The 22178-nt window shown below is 39.2% G+C and overlaps 1 protein-coding gene across 2 annotated transcripts; it reads right to left on the bottom strand.

The window, feature by feature from the left end:
- Positions 1 to 1376: 1376 nt before the first annotated feature.
- On the bottom strand, positions 1377 to 20388 carry LOC133442314 (transmembrane protein 255B). 2 transcript variants are annotated; one of them, XM_061720273.1, is made up of 9 exons: positions 20271 to 20388; positions 18272 to 18411; positions 17546 to 17608; positions 14362 to 14451; positions 11174 to 11254; positions 10901 to 10986; positions 10576 to 10735; positions 6027 to 6128; positions 1377 to 2377 (listed from the first exon to the last, which is right to left on the bottom strand). In XM_061720273.1, the coding sequence occupies exons 1-9, from the start codon at positions 20335 to 20337 to the stop codon at positions 2369 to 2371; spliced, it is 798 nt and encodes a 265-aa protein (XP_061576257.1). In that variant the 5' UTR covers positions 20338 to 20388; the 3' UTR covers positions 1377 to 2368. The 2 variants fall into 2 exon arrangements, with proteins under 2 accessions (XP_061576257.1, XP_061576258.1); XM_061720274.1 differs by lacking the exon at positions 14362 to 14451.
- Positions 20389 to 22178: the final 1790 nt, after the last annotated feature.

Below are 22178 nucleotides of genomic sequence, written 5' to 3' on the forward strand. Positions count from 1 at the left end.
GACGATTTGGAGTTAGAGATATTAGTGGAAGAGGCAAATAAACACATTCATGAACTACAGCAAAGAAATTTAAACATGCAAAAGAAACGCAATATCGGAGAAAACCTGCGATAGAATAAATGCAGTTGGTAACACACAAAACGGAAAAACGTCTGGTTTTTCATATTTCAATTTTAGGCACAGATCAAAAATACGAAATAGAAAAACGGGCCACAGGACTGAATTTGATTTTAATATTGAATTGGTCGGGTTTACGTGACCCCGCAGTGCTCGGCATGATCTGAGGAGAAAAAGACATCAGACACAGAGCTGGAGAGCGCTTTGATTCAATCTATTTATGAGTTAAGTTTTTATTCAGATGTCCACAGTATATTGCAAATATTATATATTATATGGCAAACACTGACAGTAAATGTGTGACAGACGGGACCAGCATATGGCCGAAAGAAGAGAAGTGTTCAGAACAGCGCACAGCGCACACTAAAGGCTGATTTATGGTTCCGCGTTACACTAACGCAGAACCGACGGCGTAGGGTACACGGCGACGCACAACGCACCGCGACCCTACGCCGTCGATTTAACGCAGAAGCATAATTCAGGCGAAGCTGCAGTCTGTCTGCGCTGATCCTGACACAGCGGGTCGGAGCGGATTTGGTCATGATGTTTAACCTGTGTTTTGTGATTAATAAGCACGGGTTTTAATTAAATGTAATTTACGAAGGATGATTTCACGTTCAATAAGATAAATAATCAATAAAATACAAAGTTTTGGCACAAAGGCTTGGCCTGCTTGTGGGCGAGTGGAGGGGGGCACAATAAGAGAAGGTGGCAAAGATATAAGGCGAAGAACTAAAGAAAAAGTGGCCTTTAATAAAACTTGTGCAACCATTTTTAAAATAGTATGCAGCAGAATAAAGACTCTCTCTCTGCGTATTCTTTGATTTTGGATGTCGCCTCCTTGCCACAATAACAGCAGCAGCAGATTAGCACCTTCCTTTCGAACGTATTAAATACAGACGCAATCACAATACGCGCAATTACTTTCAGGCTTGGTAAATCTCATTGCGCGTGGTAAATGGAGCAATTTGCATTTTCCCCTCCCAGTATTTAGGATTTCTGCCGGGTACGCCCCATATTGATTATTCATCAGGGCAAAAGTACTAACTGAATTGCGTGTGCAATTTTGCGCATTTCAGAGACGCAGTCGTCTTTGCACGCTGTTAGTAGATCAGCTGGCACTTTGGTTTGCGGGTGCTGTCAAGTTTGCACACGTTTTAACACACGCAAACCTTTAGTAAATCAGGCCCTAAGACCATGTCTGAAAGCCCAACCCAGTTTTCCAGTCTGTCCAGTAAAATTTCATGGTCAACGGTATCAAAAGCAGCGCTAAGATCAAGTAGTACTAGAATTGAGATTTTGCCTAGATCAGTGTTCATTCGGATGTCATTTATAAGCTTAGTGAGCGCGGTTTCAGTGCTATGATGGGGTCGAAAACCTGATTGGAAATTATCTAGGAAATCATTAGAGGTTAAGAAGTTGTTGAGTTGTTGGTAGACAATTTTTTTCAACCATTGATTGATAAAAGCAGTTTATAACACATTGCACTATATGTACAAACATTTTACTTTTGAAACCCATCTTTTTTCTAGCTTGAGAAACTATCCTCACATTAAACTTCTGTACATCATTCAGGCCAGTATACTTTCTTAAAAAGAAAAAAAAAAAGGAGCAGGGCTGTATTTTAGTTATGGCTTTCCACATTCAGACCAAACAGTTTTAAAGGCTTTTCTGTGGGAAACGGGTCTGGCAAGGTCTCAGAGGGATCTCATATGATCGCGGGCTATGAACACTGAAGTGAGATAACAGCCAGACGTTATTTCTCTGGTCGATCAGTGAAAACCACGCCGTTACTCCTGTGTTGCACTGTCAGTTACATCACAAGTGGTTTCCATCATGCTGGGAAAGCTCCTACTCTAAAGTAAGAGATTTAAAAGAAAACAAATAAAAGACGACACAAAAGCACGTCTATGAAGTCCAAGTGGCTTTAGTTACTGTAACAGAGGAAGAGTTGTGAATCATTCCCTCCTTTCAAAATATTGCTAACAGATTGACAAATGGATAAACAGTCGAACGGCAGAAGTCTCTTTATCCCTCCACCTCGGCTTTGCCTCGATGGAGGGATAAAGCATCTCTTTCTGATCTTTGTGTGTTTAATGCGTTCTGGTATGAAGTTGAGAAGGTTTGGTGCGGCTCAGGCGGCGAGGCCCTGGGCTCGGCGGGACAGCAGGCTGGTCAGCGTGGGCGTTGCAGTCACTGAAGACGGAAAACTGTGGGAACCGCTTGTCTTTTCTGCTCGAGGCCACAAGCCTCACACGTCCTGGATGAGCAGGATAAAACAAAAGAAAAAGGAGAAGAGAAAAAAACAGGGAAACAAAGAAAGACTTAAGCCACAAACTTAACATCTTTAGCGTGTAGTTAGCACAGCGGACCTGCTGATGATTCATAACAAATGTAGAGAAGGATCACATAATCACTTGAAATATTGTGTCTTCATGAGAAGTTGAGTTGATTAAACATACTGCCAATAACCAAACGGAACCAGATGAACTGCAGATTTTACTTGGTACTCTCATGAGTCTGATCTGAAAAATCTGAACTCATGGATTGCTTACAAGCTCACGACCGTTCAGCTTTTGTTAAGAAGCTGTTTCAGATCAAGAAAGTTACAGCCGGGTTAAAAATTAAAGCATGGTTTATTTAGTGACAAAATTTACAGCGTTTTTGGGTAGAATCTTGTCAGGGCTTGACACTTTCCCCCCAGTTTTTGAGTTTCAGTTCTGTCCCTCCTGTGTCCCATCTGCCCTGATTGTCTGCACTTGTGTCTCGTTATCCCCTGTGTATATCTGGTCTTGTCATTCCCTTTCTCCCGGTCGGTCCGTACTGTTTGCTCCCTCCATGTCTCCTCTGGTTTTTTGGATTCCTGTTTTTGTTCAGCCTTTGATCCTGCTCTGCAGTGCTTTTGATTTTTGTTTTACTAAATAAATCCTGTTTTGTTGCGAACTCCTGCCTCCTGCTCTCGGGTCCTCAACAACCACACCCTGACAATCTAGGGTTAATTGCACAATCAATACTGAGAGGCCAATTGATTAGAATTATGCGGCTGGTCAGGAGTTAATTGTTTTTATTGTTATCGTTTATTTGTGGACAATAAACGTATTTTTTTTTAACTCTCTCTTTCTCTCTTTTAGTAAAAACAGACTATGATGACATTTGATTTAAATAAAAAGAGGATTTATGTCTTTATTTACTGCTTTGATGTTCTTCTGTAAAATACTTAGTAACAAGTACAACATAATCAAATATAAAGTCCATCTAAATTAATAAAAAAAAACATTTTTGGTAAATTGTAGCCTTTAAAACCTAGTTTGATCAGCTCATAATAGAGCAACAATCCTATAATGACGTCAAGGTTCATATAAGAGCTACATTGCTTTATATTTTGCTAAACATTTTACAAAACTATAAAAAAAAGGTGTTTTTCTCACTTATTTCACCATACTAGATGCATAGATGCAGTTTCTGTTTTAGTCTGATTACCTCGCGTCCATCGGTAACATTAGTTTTCCATGAGAATCGGCACCTTAACATCTGAGAACATGGTTCTCCGTCAGGAGAGGGTGGACGAAAAGTTTGTAAAAGTAGCCCACCGGTAGAAAAAAGAAGAGTGTGTTGACTGGGATCCTAAAGTCTGAAATTTTAAATCATGATTTTTATTTCTACTATGTGATGTTTTAATGTCTCTGTAAAGAAATTGGAATCACCTTGTTGTTGATTTATGCTATAGAAATAAACTTGCCTTGCCTTTCTGTGCTTTGGGTTTTCTTTTTTCTTTGATTGTCTTTAGTCACTGCATATCTATTCAGCTGTTGGGTAACTTTTATCAGAGACAGCTGCAGTGCAATCCAACAACGATACCACACACGTGTATTTAAAATCCAATATCCAAAAGTCCTGCAGGCAAACCTGCTCGCGATGACACCTGTTCATTATCACAAACTCCACATGGTAACTTCAATCAGGGTTCAAAACAACAGTGCTCTGATTTATTTTGAAGTTAATTGAATAAAAAGACGTGATTTGTACGGATTTAGAAGAATCAGAAGCAGAAATCATATTAACACAGTCATGATGACAATGTACTGTAAAAGGTTCACCTCAGGTCATGTTCACAATACAAACAGCTGCTTCTGTTTCTCGGTGTCAGTCGTCTGTCGGGAATCATTAAAATACCTCAAACCCAGATGTCACAAAGACATGACATCAATGACCAGGATGAATAATTATGCTTCTCCATTACTGTCAAAATATCCTTTCATCTTCAGCAGCACTCCAACGCAACTCAACGTTCATCCAGTCACAAACCAGTGACGAGAGATGAATGGTTATAGTTTTTGTGTCCTTTATTAACAGTATGCAGACAGGAAACGCGGGAAGAGAGAGCAGAAAAGACATGCAATAAAACGCCATGGCCCGGGGACTTGAACCTGGACCCCCTGCACCAGGACTGGGTGCTCAGTGTGCGGGGCATCTGATAAACAGCTCCCCAAGGTGAATGTAATGTTTGATATAACCAGGGAGGTACAGGACATGGAGTACAGGTGGAAGTCTCTGTGAAGCAAATAAATAAAAATAACAACTGAAACCATGTGAGAAGCCTGACGACTAACTTCTGCCAACTTCTGGGGAACATAGTTTTATATTACATGAAACTAAACCAACCAGGATGTTGTTCTCCTCTGTGTCTCATCTCTCTTACCTGTCACCTCACACCCTGAGCCGGTGGAGGCAGATGTCTACACTCTGCTGGAGGTTTTTTTCATTTTTCTTTTTTAACCCCTGTTTTCCTAGCGTTCTTCCCACTGCGCTGAATAGGAAGATAATCTGGGCCGGACTGCATTTTATTCTTTGGACCATTTTTAATTGTGTGAACTTTCTGTACCTGAAGAGAGATGACTGAAGTGGGGCCACATAAACAAAGTGAGTATGAATTGTATGACCTGAATTAAGTTGAGTTTTCATGAGTTTTATTTTCAAAACCAAATGTCTCATAATACATTATGATTATGAGCCTCAATTCCTCCAAGTTCTATTCAATTCAATTCAATTTTATTTATATAGCGTCTATTACAAGTTATAGAATTTTCCCGCAAATAAAACCTGTCTTCCAATTCATTGCATTTTTCATTGCATTTTTAGCCTAGTTATTTTTGTGGTAGAAGTATCGGATCGGTACTCGGTATCGGCGAGTACACAAATTAAAATATTCGTACTCGGTGTGAAAAAAATGGTATCGGGACATCCCTAATTACAACAGAAGTTGTCTCTAGGCGCTTTCCAGACCCAGAACACTTCTCCGCCTCCTAACACATGTTCTGTTTCATATTACACACTAAAAAATATTTTCACTTTAAATTCGGCTGCTCTGTGTTTCGGATGTTGAAACTAATGTGTGTTTTCTTTCAGTCTGATTAAACTTTCACGACTCTCCCCACGTCCATCACTGGTAAATGTTCAACATTTGACCCCGACAATGCCAGACAACAGAGACTCTCTCATACGCAACATGATTTGCGTACATGACTGTCATGAAAGAACCGTGGCAACATCTAGAGTCATAGCATCACATAAGTGGTCCTTTGTTATAGTGTGAGCAGCTCTTACTTGAGCATAAGAGTGGCTAAAGTGAAAAGAACGTACGTAACTCGAGGTGTACGTAACTTTGTCTGAATGACAACCCCCCCCCCCCACACACACACACACACAACATAACATGATGAAGCTTGTTTACATTGACAACTGAGAGGCTGAGGGGAAACTAGACTTTATGCATGATAGGTGTGTAATTGTATTTCGTGTGTGTGTGTTTTTGCGGTTGTGTGTGTGTGTGTGTGTGTGTGTGTGTGTGTGTGTGTGTGTGTGTGTGTGTGTGTGTGTGTGTGTGTGTGTGTGTGTGTGTGTTCACTAACCGGATGGAACTGTGGCGAGTGTATGTTGGCGTCCGTTAGCAGAGGGGCTGTGGGATGAGACCCTTTGCTTTCGGTGGATTCAGTCACAAGGCTTCTGGTTCTCTGACAAAGAAACACACATACACACAAATGCAATGTTAGTTCAACTGAAAAGAAACAGAAGCACACTAACAGATTTATGACCTGCATGACTGAAACATTAAAATAAATGAGAAAAATCTACTTCATCAGGAATGTCTGGGTGTGAGTTGTTTTCCAGAGCAACACTTCCATGCAGTAAAACATATATGCTCACAACATATATCACTCACGAGAACTAACATACACGTTCCAAGTGTGGCAGGATTTGTATATTTGTGAGCCTTTAAATTAAAATAGGAGCCAAAACCGGACAGTAAAAAGTGTTTGTAGTAAAAACAGTCAAATAAAACAGCAGAAAGGAAAAACTAATGCCAGCACGCTCAAACAAAGCTTACTCTATTAAAAGATAACCCCCTGTTCCCAACTGGACCGCGATGATCTGACGTTCAGCTGCTTTCACTCTCATGCATTTGCTCCACTGAGAAAATTTAAGATGTAGTGATTTGATTTTTTTCACTTCAACCTTTCTGAAATCGCCACTCAGAGTTGGCGGCTCCTGCATTCACGGTGAGGACTTCACGGTTGTTTTGGACGCCTAAGCCTAAACCAGACAGGAAAGATATCAGCTCAGGAATGTACCTGACCAAAAGAAAAGTCAGCCCTTAGATTTAACTAAGCAAATAGCTAACATTAACATGTTTTTACCGGGACCGTGTCATTAAACCCATCAGATTCTCATTGCTGCAATCATGGAAAACACACTAACCTGTTTGAGAGGGATTAGGGATGGGCGGTATGGACTAAAAAATGTATCACGATTATTTCTGGCATTTATCCCAATAACGATAAAAATGACGATAGAAAAAATACCAATTCAACTCCACCTTTGTAACTATGAATCTATCTCGCTCTCAGATCCGCCATGTTTGTCATCAACGGGAATTTATCTTTCTTTCTTTCTTTCTTTCTTTCTTTCTTTCTTTCTTTCTTTCTTTCTTTCTTTCTTTCTTTCTTTCTTTCTTTCTTTCTTTCTTTCTTTCTTTCTTTCTTTCTTTCTTTCTTTCTTTCTTTCTTTCTTTCTTTCCTTCCTTCCCTTCCTCTTTTCTCCCTTCCTTCCTCCTTTCCTTGTTTTCTCCCTCCCTCCCTTCCTTCCTTCCTTCCTTCCTTCCTTCCTTCCTTCCTTCCCCTTCCTTCCTCCTTTCCTCCTGCTCTTTCCTTCCTTCTTCCCTTCCTCTTTTCCCCCCTTCCTTGTTTTCTCCCTTCCTTCCTTCCTTCCTTCCTTCCTTCCTTCCTTCCTTCCTTCCTTCCTTCCTTCCTTCCTTCCTTCCTTCCTTCCTTCCTTCCTTCCTTCCTTCCTTCCTTCCTTCCTTCCTTCCTTCCTTCCTTCCTTCCTTCCTTCCTTCCTTCCTTCCTTCCTTCCTTCCTTCCAAAAATCAGCTTTACACAAAAAAATCATCAATGGGAATTTATCGTTTTTACCGCGACATGACAAATTCTTATCGTGAGGAATTCTTTTGACGGTATATCGTGAACGGTAAAATATCGCCCATTCCTAAGAGGGATCAAATGATTTTTTTTAATATAGTTTGCCGCCTTAAATGCCTTATCTTTATCTTTCAGTTGCTCCTCCACATTCCACAGTATATATTATAACATGTACTCTGTCAAAGTTGGTGTAGATGGACGTGAATGCAGGATACGGCGGGGTAGGAGCGCTTCACAAAATCAAAAACATGCCACAGGAGGATGACCTAAAGGTAACGCGGGCGGGAGACGGTGAACAGGCATGTCAGCGCAGGGAATCATAAAAAGATTGCACAACAGACAGCAACAGGAAGAGAAGACAAGACTACAACGTAGGCGAAGACGAGGGCTAATGAGGACCAGGTGGCACAACGGGGAAGGCAACCGGAGGTAGAGGCAGACCAGGAGGGAAGGCCAGACGCTTTCATACCAAACACAAGAACACGAGAAAACCAAGCCCATGAAACCTCTTCAGACATTACATATGTGGTATTTTTTAATATCTCGTAAATACATTCCAGTGAATCCGAAGAGTAGGAGTGGTAACTCATTCTGCAATATTGTCAATCCCTGTACTGATTTATGCCAAGAAATCATTGCACGCAGCAATATTTTATTCAATCCGCTTGAAGCCCTGCTGTTATCAATCTTGTTTTAACTCAAAGCAGAGTATACTTTTATGTAAACAAGGTCTATTGGCCCTGACTTCCAAATCAAAGGGAAGGATTTGTGATAATCGGTTGTACTGAAGTAGGTTGACAAGGTGTGTACTTTAAATCTCAGTCATTGTTGACCCCGATGTTTGGGAATTGGGAGAAGTTTACAAGGGTTAAATCAAGGGTTAAATCAAGGGTTAAATCAAAGAAGAGAGGGAGAAAATCTGACCCCACTCCCGACCTGGAAACACAGCGGAGCTAGTAGTTCAAAGATAAGTGGGGAAACCGTGACAGCTCAGGGAGCCTCTTACAATAATCTCACTTATAGAACAAAGACGGATGACATGGAGGACGGCATGAAGTGAATAATGACAGAAACTGTGTTTGGAAGTTTCTCAAGTAAAGTTTGTTTAGACCAGCTTAATCTCTGCAAGCTCAAAAAGTCAACACATGAAACGGAAACATCTTTAGTGTCCTGAGTAGATATGGGTTGATGTTTGAAAGGAGATCTAACAGAGATTTAGGACAAGGTTGTGTTTTAGTCAACGCCTCCATGTAAGAGAGTGTGGTCAGAGGCGCTGTGGATCTTAAGAGGATTGCAGTTCATAAATTTTATAAATTTATATATATATATATATATATATATATATATATATATATATATATATATATATATATATATATATATATATATAAATTCTTTACAGAGAGTTTGGTGGGAAAAAGTGTCTAACACAGTGTGACAGATAGTTTAAACAGGTGGGAGCTGCAGAAGAAGCTGTGAAGGAATGTTTCTGATGCACCTCGCTGATGTGCAGGATCTATGAATGCTGTCCAGCTTTTATTAACTTTCAAGATCCACTCTCTTAACTATCTGTCATGTTGTTGTTGTTTTAAACAAAACCAGACTCACAGGCTCTAAGATGATGCTGTGTTTCCTTTTTGTAAGACACTGTGCAGGACACGGGGCTCAAGACAGATAAGGAAGAGTTAACCTGCTAAATCAAACCCCAGTTGCAACACAACACCATCTGGATACATCTTCCTGAACGAATGTGGAAATATAACACAGGTTTTGTGTTTCTGCTCTTCAATGATTGTTTCCAAACATCCTAAACTCCCAGTGTTTTAAATTCCATGAATAAATAAAGGAAATTCTTTCTAATTTCTCTCTATGAATAAAGAGTCAGATTTGATGTAACGCAAGTAATCTCAACCTTCTACTCAACACACCCAGTTTTATCTATTCAAAACTTGTTTCACTTGACATCGACCCCATCTAATAAACAATAAAACATTTTAAGCCGGTACCACATGATTTTTCAGTTTCTGAAGACAAAAAGACCCCAAAACAAGCAGCAACTGAAGATAGAGGCAGTGACGGCCTGGTAAAGCATCTAAAGGGAGCAAACTGATGTCCAGACTTTAAAACTGTCTTTATATGAACAATGGTGTCCCACAAAGAGGGAAGTGCTGGATGTGGCTGCAAATCCTAAACAGGTTTGTTTGTTGCAAGATCACATTAAAGATTTGATAATTCAGGCATTATGATGTTATGTATATCTTTGTATTTTAAAATATTTTTTCAGTGAAAACGATCTATATCTCTTTCAAGGTGACATCATGTCCAGCAACATTCTTTTTTTTAAATTATTTTCTAAACGAGACAATGAAAAATTGCCGTCTGCAGACACTACGAAGGCCTGACTGAGAAAGAAAGGGGCGGTCCTGGCGTGTTCTCAACAAGGCTGTGCAGAGAAAAAGCAAGAAAAAAAAGGTCTCTTACATTGAAATTGAAAATCAACACTCCGATTACATCTCAACGGTTTTATTTCAACTCCATTGTGGCGGTACATAAAGGGAAGATCATAAAAACTAGGACCTGACTGGACATATTTTACCTTCACCCTCTGTTCTCTGCTGTATACTGAACTGAACTGAAGATATTCAGTTCTGCAGCAACCTGAGCATTGAGCTGAAGTTATGACAACTGCAGAGCAAATAATAATAATCAGGATGGATGAACACCAGGTGCAATGACCTTTATATGCTGTAGGGAACAAATAGCATTTTATTAGTGAGTTATTATTTCATAGCTATAAAGGTTTTTAGAACGAAGCAGATAAATACTCCCCTCGCCCCTGAGTCTTGAGGGGCTTGACGTCAAACCTGCGTGACAGCTCAGTCTCAGAGGTATGATGTAAACAGCTTTTCCTCTTGAAGTGAGATCAAATGTACAAAAGGTTTGTCTATGAAGAAGTTTCCAGATGTGTGTGTGGATGTCTCACCAGGTTCTTGATGCTCCCCAGCACAGCGGTAGTCAGGATCCCCGTGAAGAAGGCCACAAGGTTCAGGCTGGCGAGGGTCCAGATTAAAACGTACAGCACAAAGACTTCCTCACAGCTTTGAACTCCAACAAACTCGTAGTACTTGCTGAGGTAATCTCCACTGCAGAAACAAAGTGACAGGTCTGTTTACGCAGAATGAGTTGTTGAACAAATACAGTAACCTCGGTCTCGTCGTGGTGAGTGAAATGCTTTAGTTTGTTCATTTGTGATGACATGCAGCAGAAATGGAAACATTATACATGCAAGATGGTATGGATCATCTCACTTGGCACAGTCATACAGGTCGCAGCAGTAACAGGTCCCGCTTCGGACCGTCATGTTGCAAGACTCTTTCAGATTCAGACACGACACCTGAAACAAAGTTCAACAACAACACGAAACACAACTGAAGCCCAAATAGCAAACTGTGAAAAGTATGATCAGTAACAGGTTCTTCTTCAACTGAACCTGAACAATTTTGTCTTAATTGTGTTCTGATTGCCATCAGTTGACTTTTATTTGTCAGTAGGGGATAAAAGGGGATCAAATAAACACTCACGGTGGTGTAGAAGTTCTCGTAGATGTAGCTGCCGCCGCTGCTGTAATACTGGCACCTCCCTGCTCTCAGAGGACGCATGTCCTGGGAAAAGTAGATGTATAAAAAAGTCATGTACTGTAAGTAAGGGTACGAGAGTCCATCCGTAGGGTATCCATAATACAGCCATGTGCAACCACTCAGGACCTTCATCCAGAAGACTGAACTTCTGCAGCACAGAGAAGAGAGCTTTTTAGCGATATCATATTTCGGTTTGGTTTTTATTTAGGGTTGAGCACCACAATAAGTTGCTCAATGGGGATAAAAATAACAGTGTTTTTTTTTTTTTTTATAGAACAGGGTGAATGTTGTGTGGCCGCTAAGTAACTTCAGAACGTTACTCATCTTCACCTCCTGCCATGATGTTGATATGTTCTGCTCATTTCATGCATTTTTGTAAGAGTACACAGGACAGAGTTACCGAAGCACATCTGAAAACAGCAAACCGAGTCTTGAGAGTCAAATTCAAAGAACCACTGAGAAAAACCCCCATTTAAACCAGTAGAGTAAGTTTCACTTTGGTCGCTTCTCTGTTTTTTTGTTGTTGTTTTTTTTAATAATAGTTTTCTTTTCTTTTGGAATTTGGGCAAAAATGTGAACTATTTCATTAGAATGTTACTTTTTATTGTTTTATTTATTGCTTTGTGTATTTTGTGTTTGAATATAACTTTAATAAATAGTCTTTACTAAGTTAAGTTGTATTTATTATATACCTGAAATGTAATTTTCCCAAAACAGAGCACTGGTAAAGAATTCACCGTCAGTCAACTGATGTCTGACCTACACTTTCTCATCAATGTCACAATGTACAACTCCACATCAGAAAGATCACGAAAAAGAAGAACAAAAAAGAACTCTAACATTTGTTTCTTCTAGAGTGCATAAATCCACCCTATTCATACCATTTGTTGTTTACATACATCTTTACATGTTTTTTTTCTTCCATCAACTTCATTTGTGTTTTCTGTTGGGGTCACTATCAGGCAAATATCATTCTGTTAAACTGTCACAAGTCTTGATGTTATACAGGACTACAGATGCTGTTCTGAATATTCCCAGACTGCCTGTTTTGAGCCCCTGAGGCATGTGAGAAAATTTGTGAACTTCTTTTTTATGGATAAGGTGACTTATGCCATGGCCCATACATCAACTCATGCTTATGACCTGTCTGTCTCTTTTCCCTCCTCTGCTACTTTCACCAGTTTGACCCTGTGAGTATCTTACTTTTATGTGATTGTTGGTCATTTGAAGCCCTCCGGTTCCCCCACTGAAGCTGTCCTGCTTCAATTCTTTAAAGAGACTTTATTTCTGTTCTTGCTTTTATTAAACAGCAGCCTGTTTAATAGTGTGGCTCCTAAATGTGTTAAAAATATGCAAAAGAGCAACTACTGATGAATAAAATCCAGCCTGGATCCCTCCTTGTTATCCAACTTTAGGCCAAAATCCAAGTTTCCTTTTCTCTCGTGAATTTTCAGCCAATTGAAAGCATTTTTTAGATGAAAACGACAGATTTTTCAGTTGGGTCTCTTTATGGCACTAAATCTGCACTCCTGAAGGGGTTTTCACGACATCCACCTGGCTATACAAAATTCCCTTTTTAATTTGCTTTTCAGTGTCCCAACTTTTACTGATTCAGATTTAGTTTAGATTTCATAATTTAAAAAAAAATGAAGCACACAAACATTAAGATATTTGTTGAAACCACAAACGTTGCTGTTTTTAAAGCACTTCATTCATATTTGCATTCTTGCAACACATTCCAAGCACAATTTAGATGGGGGCAATTGAAGGCTAACAGAGAGATGAAAAATAGGCATGTTATTTCAAATATGTGGTGTAAACGGCTGGATGTAATGATGATTTGGTAGAAAAGTAGGATCCCTGGACGTCTGATTCTTTGAGGCATAGAGGATCAGAGAAGCTCAACTATGTCAACAAATACATTAGAAGAGTATACAAATCATTAAGAACAATGTCTCAAAGGAAAATGGGGAGACATTGCATAGTTCTCGCTCTTAAATGCATCAAATCCTTAAACAATTACGAATCAGCTCAATTCAAGGAATCTGAAGTAACATCAGTGGATAAACTGCAAGAGTGCACGTGTAAGCAGTATACCTGTGATTCCTCAGACTGTCATTGATCAAGTGATGATATAAACACATGGGCCAGGGATTTGTGGGAAGCCTTTGCCAAATCCTGCAATATGGAGCTACACTCATCCAAGACACTTAAGACTTTACTATGCAAAGAAAAAACTTTATATCAACCTTAACAGTAACGTTCCAGATCTGTTTTGGGAGAAATGGGTGCAATTTTCTTGGCTTGTCCAGACTGTTACCAGCAAGAAACTGAAACACGCTCGGCTGTCTGATGGTATGAGGCCGTATCAGCCCTCTTAGCAAGGGTCATTTACACCACCGTCAGCAACATTAGTGCAGAAAAGCACAGTGATTTTTCATCGCTTCTCACTGCTAGAACATCTCAGACGTGTTGTGAGAAAGAATCGTAACATTACAAAGAGGTCAAATCTTTAATGTGCCAACTTTTTGGGGAAAATTATATTGGCTTGGAATGAAGAAAAAAAAGCTTTTTAAGTCGGTTTTCTATATCCCAATCTTTTCTGATTTAGATTTAGATTAGATTTCGTCATTTTAAAAAATGAAGCACACAAACATTAAGATATTCGTTGAAACCACAAAAAGCTTGACATGTTTTGAGTTTCTCAACACACATTGTTTCCCTGTCATGGTTGCCCTGATTTTGTCTAAAAGAGAGATGACTGCTATTTCTTTTAACAATAAAAACATTGGTAAGATTCAATGACTCAAAAATCTTGCCCATCTTACATATGAAAATAACTTATTTTTGTTCAAACTTTGAAATTCAAGCTGTCAGAACTGCACGATAAAAACAAAGTTGGCAAATGTTTTGACGAGCAGGCTGTTTGGAGGATCTGTTTTCATGGACATAATTCTGTAAAGTGTCAGTATTGTCGGCATACACTGCAGGGAAAAGGACATCCAGCTGCATGACAGTCAACCGGTGCTGCGGTTTGTTTATTTTTGCTTCAGGATCTACTGTTACCGCGCTGTTTCATCATCAAACAGAACCATATGTAGAGCCACAGCAGCGTAGAGTAGATAACACACCATGTTTAAGACGATACAGACACCATCAATCACCAGGCAAGCAAAAGAGGTGACGACCCCGAAGCTGAGGAAGACGATGGCAGCTGTTAGCTGAGGGAGACACAAAGGAAAAGTGACAAAGTGAGAGGCGTTAAAATAAAACAAATGCAAATGCCAGCAGTCTGACAAGACCTCGGATTATGGCTGAGAAAAGTGATGTTTCCTTTTACACAGCAGTGATTTACTCATGTGAAAGCCAAATAAACCATGAAATCAAACTAAACTAATAATTTGGTCCATAATTCATATGAAACATAGTGCATCTCTCCCTCATGTTTGGCTCTTATCAATCCTGACATCATGTCACAATTTTAATAGAGTAAATATAAAACAAATGGGATTTTGCAATCAGTCTTTTCTCGCATTTCAATGTGTTATCAACTAAAACATCTTCTATCTCCCTGAACTGGATGAAGCAACATAGAACCAACTCCAAGAGCAACAGGCTGTTCTTGTGTGACCTTTCTAGAGCTTGTTTGTGGATATAAGTTTGTGGTTTCAGGTCTAAGTCCTTAACTATGAAACTGCAAAATGCAGTATCTGTTCCAAAGAGATGTGGCCACACCAATATGATCACATTCATAAAACCACAAACATCTGCATTTTTATAAGTAAAAGTCCACTTGGAAACATACAGATGTCTCCAGAAGGTGAGCTGTGGAATCAGCAGCAAGGACGCTCGTGCTGTTTGTTTGTGCTGGATTTCTTAAACCAGAGGTCAAGGTTAACCAGTTAGTTCTACCAGTACGGCTGCCGTGCAAATATATTTATTAGTCCTAAATACCAAGGAAGCCTGACTAATCCTACCACTTTCCAGCGTCGTCCAAACATTTCAGGCTCTCCCCTGCAGTGCAGGGTACAAACAGTTGGAGACTTGAAATATTGAGCTGAACAAATATGTCTGACATGACTCCACCTGGGTTTTCTTACAGGGGCACACGTGTTTATCGATTGCAAAATATACTGTCGGGGAAGTGTGCAGCTCCTTAAGACCCCATTTATGACAAATTTAGAAAAAGAGGCCCGTTACTTTCAACGTAAACAGGATTGTTGTCCGAGCTCTGTTAGATGGGAGACGATGTGAGGAGGAAGTCGTGAACACAACGGTGCAATTAAACCTGGTTCAGTGTGTTGTATCTTCCAGTCTGTCTTATAGCTCCAGGTTTTTAAAGTGTGTTCTTGCTATTGAGCTCCATATGTCACAGCAGATTTCCTGGAAGTATTAAAACCAGAAATGAGTCTGTTTCGTAGGTTTTTGCACGTGCATTGGTGTTTAATAGTTCAGCAAAGTCAGTTTACAGAGCAATAAGCAGATGTGTTTGGGTTTTTTTATGAACAGGAATTTACTGCAGATTAACAACAATCCTTCTTTAAAGTTCCAGTAACTGCGGACGAAGAATGAATCAAAATTGCTCCACCTCACTTAGCTAGTGGAGGAAACCCTTGTCATCATCAGCTGACAACAGGCTCTTTTTTCAGTAAAATACAACCCTCAGATCACATCCTTCACCTTGGTGAGAACAGTGGTCCTCGTGTGAAAGTGGGGACAATTCAGACGACAGACCAGAACCATAAAAAACATGGAATGACATTTAAATTGTACCCTTCTTTTGAGTCTAGTATTTTAGTTTTATTTCACTCATTTCCACTTTGGGCCTTTTTTATGCAACTGAAACTACTTATCTCATCGTAGTATCTTTTTTCTTTCTTTAAGTGCTGTAAATTACTGTAAACAGCTAAATTAAACTGTCGCAGTTTCTGTGACTTCAAACATCACCCTCCTCAGCAACTCGCCTTTCCCCTCTTGCTTTTTGTTCTACCACCAGCTTTTCCAGATTGTCTTTGCACAGTTTGCAGGAGCTCCCCAACTTCCATTTGGGACGTGACGGTTTCTGGAGCCTCATCTGTAGCTCTGATAATGCTGCTCCTCGCTCTACTGGACTGGATTTTAAATCTCATGAAGGATTTTTGAAGTTGCAGCGGGTTTTTTCCTTGCGTGCCATGTTCAACATATTCCACTAACGTCCCATATAGCAAAATATGTTAATTCAATGTTAAATTATTGTCAGAAAGGTTGATTTTTGGTTAGGGTCGACAATTGATGGTGGATCAACCATCAAACTATTCTAACCAATTCTAGCCAATTTACCAATGTTGAAAAGATGTAATTGAATCAATGTTTTGTGTTTGAATTGTAATGCTAACATTGAATCAATATTGAATCAACGTACGCTGTTTGTCGCCGGCCAGACTTTAACGTGGCTTCAATATGGATTCATTATTTCTGTTTAACCATATTTCAATGTTGATTCACTCATATTTCGTTTTAGTGTTGGCCAGGTCTCATTGGATCCCATCATTGTACACTTATGAACTTCTTCAATAGTTAGTCATCTATCTGCTACGCCTCTCTCGCTGTTTGTTTTGAAAATAGCGACATAGAAAAAGTAGCTAGAAATATGTAGAGGGAAATACAATGCTACCAAGTGGTCCAATCACATTCCCTGTTCCGCAGCGCACAGTTACATGTGGACACAGGTTCACGGTAGGCTATACCGTAGTCTACGCTATTGGGTTCACACCTACGTCATAGTTGTGAAGTAGAAGTATATATCAGGCTTTAGATAAGCAACCCCACATCATGACTGCACCTCCACCGTGTTTTTATGTGGTCAGGGTCTTCTTCTCCTAATGGACATTTCTTCATCTAAAAACACACTAATGCAGCACTTTCTGAAATACAATGAGTAATTCAAAGAGTTAAGAATATTAAATACATTGTGGTTTGTTATATGTCCTCTCTATTTACAGTAATTCAAATGGGAATTTCAAGCTGCATGTATGAATAGAACTTTGCTAAAAGCTGGCAATAATTGCAAATTTTACCATTGCGTTAAAATTCTTTAAATGCTCTCTATTCCAACACATTCAGCCAATATTACATAATTCTACAAGTATGTATGATATCACCTAATAGTGTCTTCTGAACTCCGAGAACCGATCAAGCATGTTACAAGGTGTCTGAGGCGTGCTGCGTCATCATAGTCGTAGCTCTGGGTGCAGAGAAGCCACGAGGGGAAATCATGACAGGGGATGTGAGCGTTTGTCTCTGCATGTACGGGTCCAAGAGATGAATATACCGTACCAGCTGCTTGCGGTTTTCTTCCAGGAGGAGTCCCAGGAGTCCCAGGAAGGAGCCGAGAGTCAGCTGCGGAGTTTGCCACATCACAGATTAAATGTTATCCAAAATAAGAAAACATAAAAATGCATAGTTTGTGGCCATAAAAAGAGCAACATTTCATTCATTTTTATTGGTTTCTTATCACAGTTTTTATTTTTGTTTTAACTCGAGCAAATGATGAAATGGCAGTATCAAAAATTGCTTCTATAGTTCAAATCTAAAATCGTTTTTTTCTAAAGTGAAAGATGAGATTTAAAAGGTTTACAACTATACATGACTCTGGAGCCACAGACTCCTCAACAAACAAACGTTGGTTGTTAAAGTTTCAGAAAATATTTCCATAAAAAAACCTGTTACGTTCTTGCAACCTCAAAGTCAGAAGAAACCCTGACTTCCAGATGAGTTTCTGCAGCACATCTGTCAACTATTGATTTCACAGCCTTCCAACACTAAATATGTGTCTCAAGCGAATACCTGCAGGACTCAAATGATGCCGCAAGATGGATTACTGTTTTAATTTCATAATCAATATCACATGCTGAGTATTTTTTTCATATGTTTTGATTGTTTCTTCAGGGAGCTTCCAACCAAGCATTTTAAAATGATCTTTAATCATCTATAGCTCTCTCGCTTTCATCTTACTGACGAAATCAGGGACAGAATTTATCAACAGCTGAATAAACTACTTACAATGACTCCAGATGCGTAGCCACTCACACTCAGGCTCTCTGTAAGGGTTGTTGTGTAGGCTCCCAGCACCACGAGCAGTATGGACAAACTGAGCATGCTCAGTACCAACCACAGCGCTCTCCTGACCCTCGCCATCGCCTCTGCCACCCACAGAGGAGAAAACAAACTTTCAGTCAAATTACCAGACACAGTCCGGGGTGAACAGAACACAATACTTCAAGCCATGGGACTCTTAGCTGCTGCCAGACCACATCACTTCTACCTTTATTTTAAAATCAACAGAATTTAATTTAATGTATCTTGATTTCATTACAAAAACACTGAAGCAAGATCTCCCGGTTTTGTTTTTGCTTAAATGTCGTGAAATGTTTTCAACTAAGACAAAGCACACAAATGGATGTCAGGGTTCCAGTACATGGAGTAAAGCTCACAAAGAAACCAACTGTGAGTTAAACAAGCAAGCAAATGTTTCCCATGAATACAAATGATACTTCATGTAACCAATCAAGCCGCAGCTTACATGCCTGCCTGTCCGGACTCAGTCAGACACAGAGCAGAAACCTGCAGCCACGACAACAGACAATGGCTCTAATATGGATGTATTGATGACACAAGCCAGGGTCACACCTGCAATTACACAAGATCCACAAAGTCCTTGTCAAAATTATCCAGGCCCCTGAATCTCAGGTAAAATATGTTACCTAACACATATTTTAGATGTACTATATAGGGAAATTAACCAATTATGCATGGGAATATTTCAATAAAATACCCAGAGGAAATGGAGCTTAATATAAAAACGGTACCAACACGTAGTCAAAACAATAAAAGGGGCCTACCATCTCAAACTTGGTTTTCTGACATTCGCACATTTTTCTCTCAAAATTTGCTTCATTTTCCAATTCCATCATTTCTTTGACACATTAGTGGCTCCACTATCACAGCTACTGAAGGAGCTCTATATCAGGTGCAGCCTCTACCGTGTTTTACTGTATGCAAGGCATTCATTTTCCTTATGGTTGTTTCTTTATCTTAAAACAAACCAATGCAATGTTTGAACTTCCTAAAAAGCTACTTGCTTTTAAAGGTTACCATTGAGAGACTGTGAGTTATCAAAGAAAACATGTGCAAACAGTGTAGTATTTCTGTGGCTTACAAAACCGGTATCTGTCTTGGCATTTTCCCTTGAATCTTCACATGGTTAGTCAGTGGGAGCCTGGAGCTCTTTGGATGCCCCATGTAATATTTTTCATGGCATATGCCAATGCTTACTAACTTCTTTCATTAAGAAGTCAGTACATACAGTATATTATTTGATTAAGAAGTCAGGATGCGCTTAAAGCCATATCCTGGTATTCTGGACTGTAACATTTCTTTATTACATTACAAATTGTCTAATAAAGATGGACTTCAATATGTTTGCCGGCCTGGCATGTAGGATGTGTACTTAGGTCGTTTCATAATACAAACCCCAATTCCAATGAAGTTGGGACATTGTGTAGAACTTAAATAAAAACACAAACTCCTTTACTTCAAGAAGGCAGTTCAAAAACATAGTCAATTCCAACGTTCTTCATGTTTGTGCCAAATTTAGATTTAGTGGTAATTCTTGTTTCATTAGCAGATTTCTGATTTCTGGAAAGTATATAAAAATGACATTAAAGAATTGGACCCATTTTTTTTTAATGATGAATTGTAAATACATCTCTCTTTTCATTAAATCTGCTCAATTATGGTCAAAATATATTCAAAAATAACGTATGAAAAACTGTAAAATGCAGAATGTAATAACCAAAATAAACAATTTGGTGTTTGGATCAACTTAAACTTGTCTAAGAAAAACTTTGAGGCCAGAAATGTAATATTTGCAGAACTTAAAAAGGGTAGAAAATAGGACTTTCTCTGACATGAGGTGAAACACTATAAGCTAATATAACATGTTTATTTCATTATTCCCTGCAGCTGACAGTCCATGTGCGCTCCTGTTAAACAAACCTACCTGTTTCACGGCTTTTTGGTGCTGCTTTTTTCCCTTTTCCCGCTATTCCCTGAAACACTGCGGTCATAATGAAATCTCTCCTTGAAATTGTCACAGAAGTGTCCCGATGTCCGTTTCTGTCCACGGCGCAGGTTCAGAGCTGAGAGCCTTCAGAGTTGTGAGTGAAAGCTGCTGGAAACTGATGTCAGTGCAGCGTCTCTGTTGCATTCAAGGACTACAGGAAATACGAGGCTTCCAGCTATTTCTCTACCAAGATGCTCCAGCCCTTGTGTGTCACGCAATGGGAGTAACATAGCCATGCATACGCAGTAAAACGGTACAGGAACTTTTTTATGATGACATTATGATTTATATTGAAATTATTTTGCCTGGACTATAGTTAAAAAAAATCAATTTCTTCAGACACACACATGCTTCTATAAGGCAATGCAAGGCAAGGCAAGTTTATTTGTATAGCACTATTCAACACAAGTAAAGGTAATTCAAAGTGCTTTACATCAACATTAAAAGCGGCAAGACACAATTAAACAGTAAATAACAAATACAATGAAATAAAATGATAAGATAAGAGGTAAAATAATAAAAAGCACAAGTTGTTAAAAAGTAAGGGCAGTAGAGTACAGCAGGTAAGTATTTAATTAAAGAGTACGCTTGAGTAAACAGTAATGTTTTTAGGCCTGATTTAAAGGATCTACAGTTGGAGCAGACCTCAGGTCTACAGGAAGTTTGTTCCACCGGTGAGGAGCAGAATAACTGAACGCTGCCTCACCTTGCTTGGTTCTGGTTCTTGGGAACCACAACAAACCAGATCCAGATGAACCTCAGGGGTCTGGGAGCTTCATAGGAACTAACAGATCAACCATGTGTTTTGGTCCAAGACCATTCAGTGCTTTGTAGACCAGCAGTAAGATTTTAAACTCTATCCTTTGACTCACTGGAAGCCAGTTTAGTGATTCCATGACCGGTGTAATGTGGTCCAGTTTCCTGGTTCTGGATCAGCTGCAGCTGCCTGATTGATTTCTTGTTAAGGCCTGTAAAGATGCCATTGCAATAATCCAACCTACTGAAAATGAATGCATAAATACGTTTTTCCATGTCTTGTTTAGACAGAAACATGAGACAAACATAAACCATTAGTCTATTTAAGAGACAAATTTTAGACAAAATGTTTTAGACAATTTAAGAACAATTTTAGACAAATTGCTAAATGGCGTCTTTATTAACTTTTTGACATTTAATCTTTTTTGTTTTGTGTGTAACAGTATTTTGCATGTTGAACTGAACACAACATATTTGCAAATAAAGAACTTGAACGTGAACTTGTTCAGATCTGCAGATCACGAACTGGAATTTGAACTGTTCAGATTATGTGAGTTTCAGCTTCACTGTTTAGGTCCATCCAATGGTAAAATTCTAACCTTTCTGTGCAAATTATGTCCACCTGCGCTGAGAAAAAACAAGTCTGAACGTCTGCCTCGTCAACTTCAAATTTGAAACATCATGTAGATTTAAAGCATCCGTCCAGTGTGAAAAAATATCTGCAAGTCCTTGACAATCAAAAAAAGTAATCAGGAGAAGATCAAGAAGACCCCAAAAGCAAAGTTGAGTAAAGTTGAAAAGCCACTGGGACAATACATGATTGTATACACTCTTGTGACCACTCTTGAGGGAAATGCAATTGAGGTTGTACATGAATATAAATACCTAGGTGTCTGGTTCGATGACTCCCTCACTTTTAAGCAGCATATAGAGACACTTGTGAAGAAGCTGAGGATAAAATTGGGTTTTTATTTTCGAAATAAGCTGTGTTTTTCCTTTGATGCTAAGAAGCGACTTGTTGCTGCTACCTTTTTACCAGTACTAGATTATGGAGATATTTTGTACATGAATGCTTCTGCTAAATGTCTT

Source organism: Cololabis saira, chromosome 4 (assembly GCF_033807715.1).
Source record: "Cololabis saira isolate AMF1-May2022 chromosome 4, fColSai1.1, whole genome shotgun sequence".
Lineage (NCBI taxonomy): Eukaryota > Metazoa > Chordata > Actinopteri > Beloniformes > Belonidae > Cololabis > Cololabis saira.

What these genes read in the sequence shown, in the direction of transcription:
- LOC133442314 (XM_061720273.1), bottom strand. Translation starts at nt 20,337, where the DNA reads ATGACCGCAGTGTTTCAGGGAATAGCGGGAAAAGGGAAAAAAGCAGCA. An exon ending in TCTGTATCGTCTTAAACATG is followed by an intron (nt 11,255 to 14,361) that starts GTGTGTTATCTA and finishes TACTTTTCCCAG; the next exon opens with GACATGCGTCCTCTGAGAGC. An exon ending in TGGGGAGCATCAAGAACCTG is followed by an intron (nt 6,129 to 10,575) that starts GTGAGACATCCA and finishes TTTCTTTGTCAG; the next exon opens with AGAACCAGAAGCCTTGTGAC.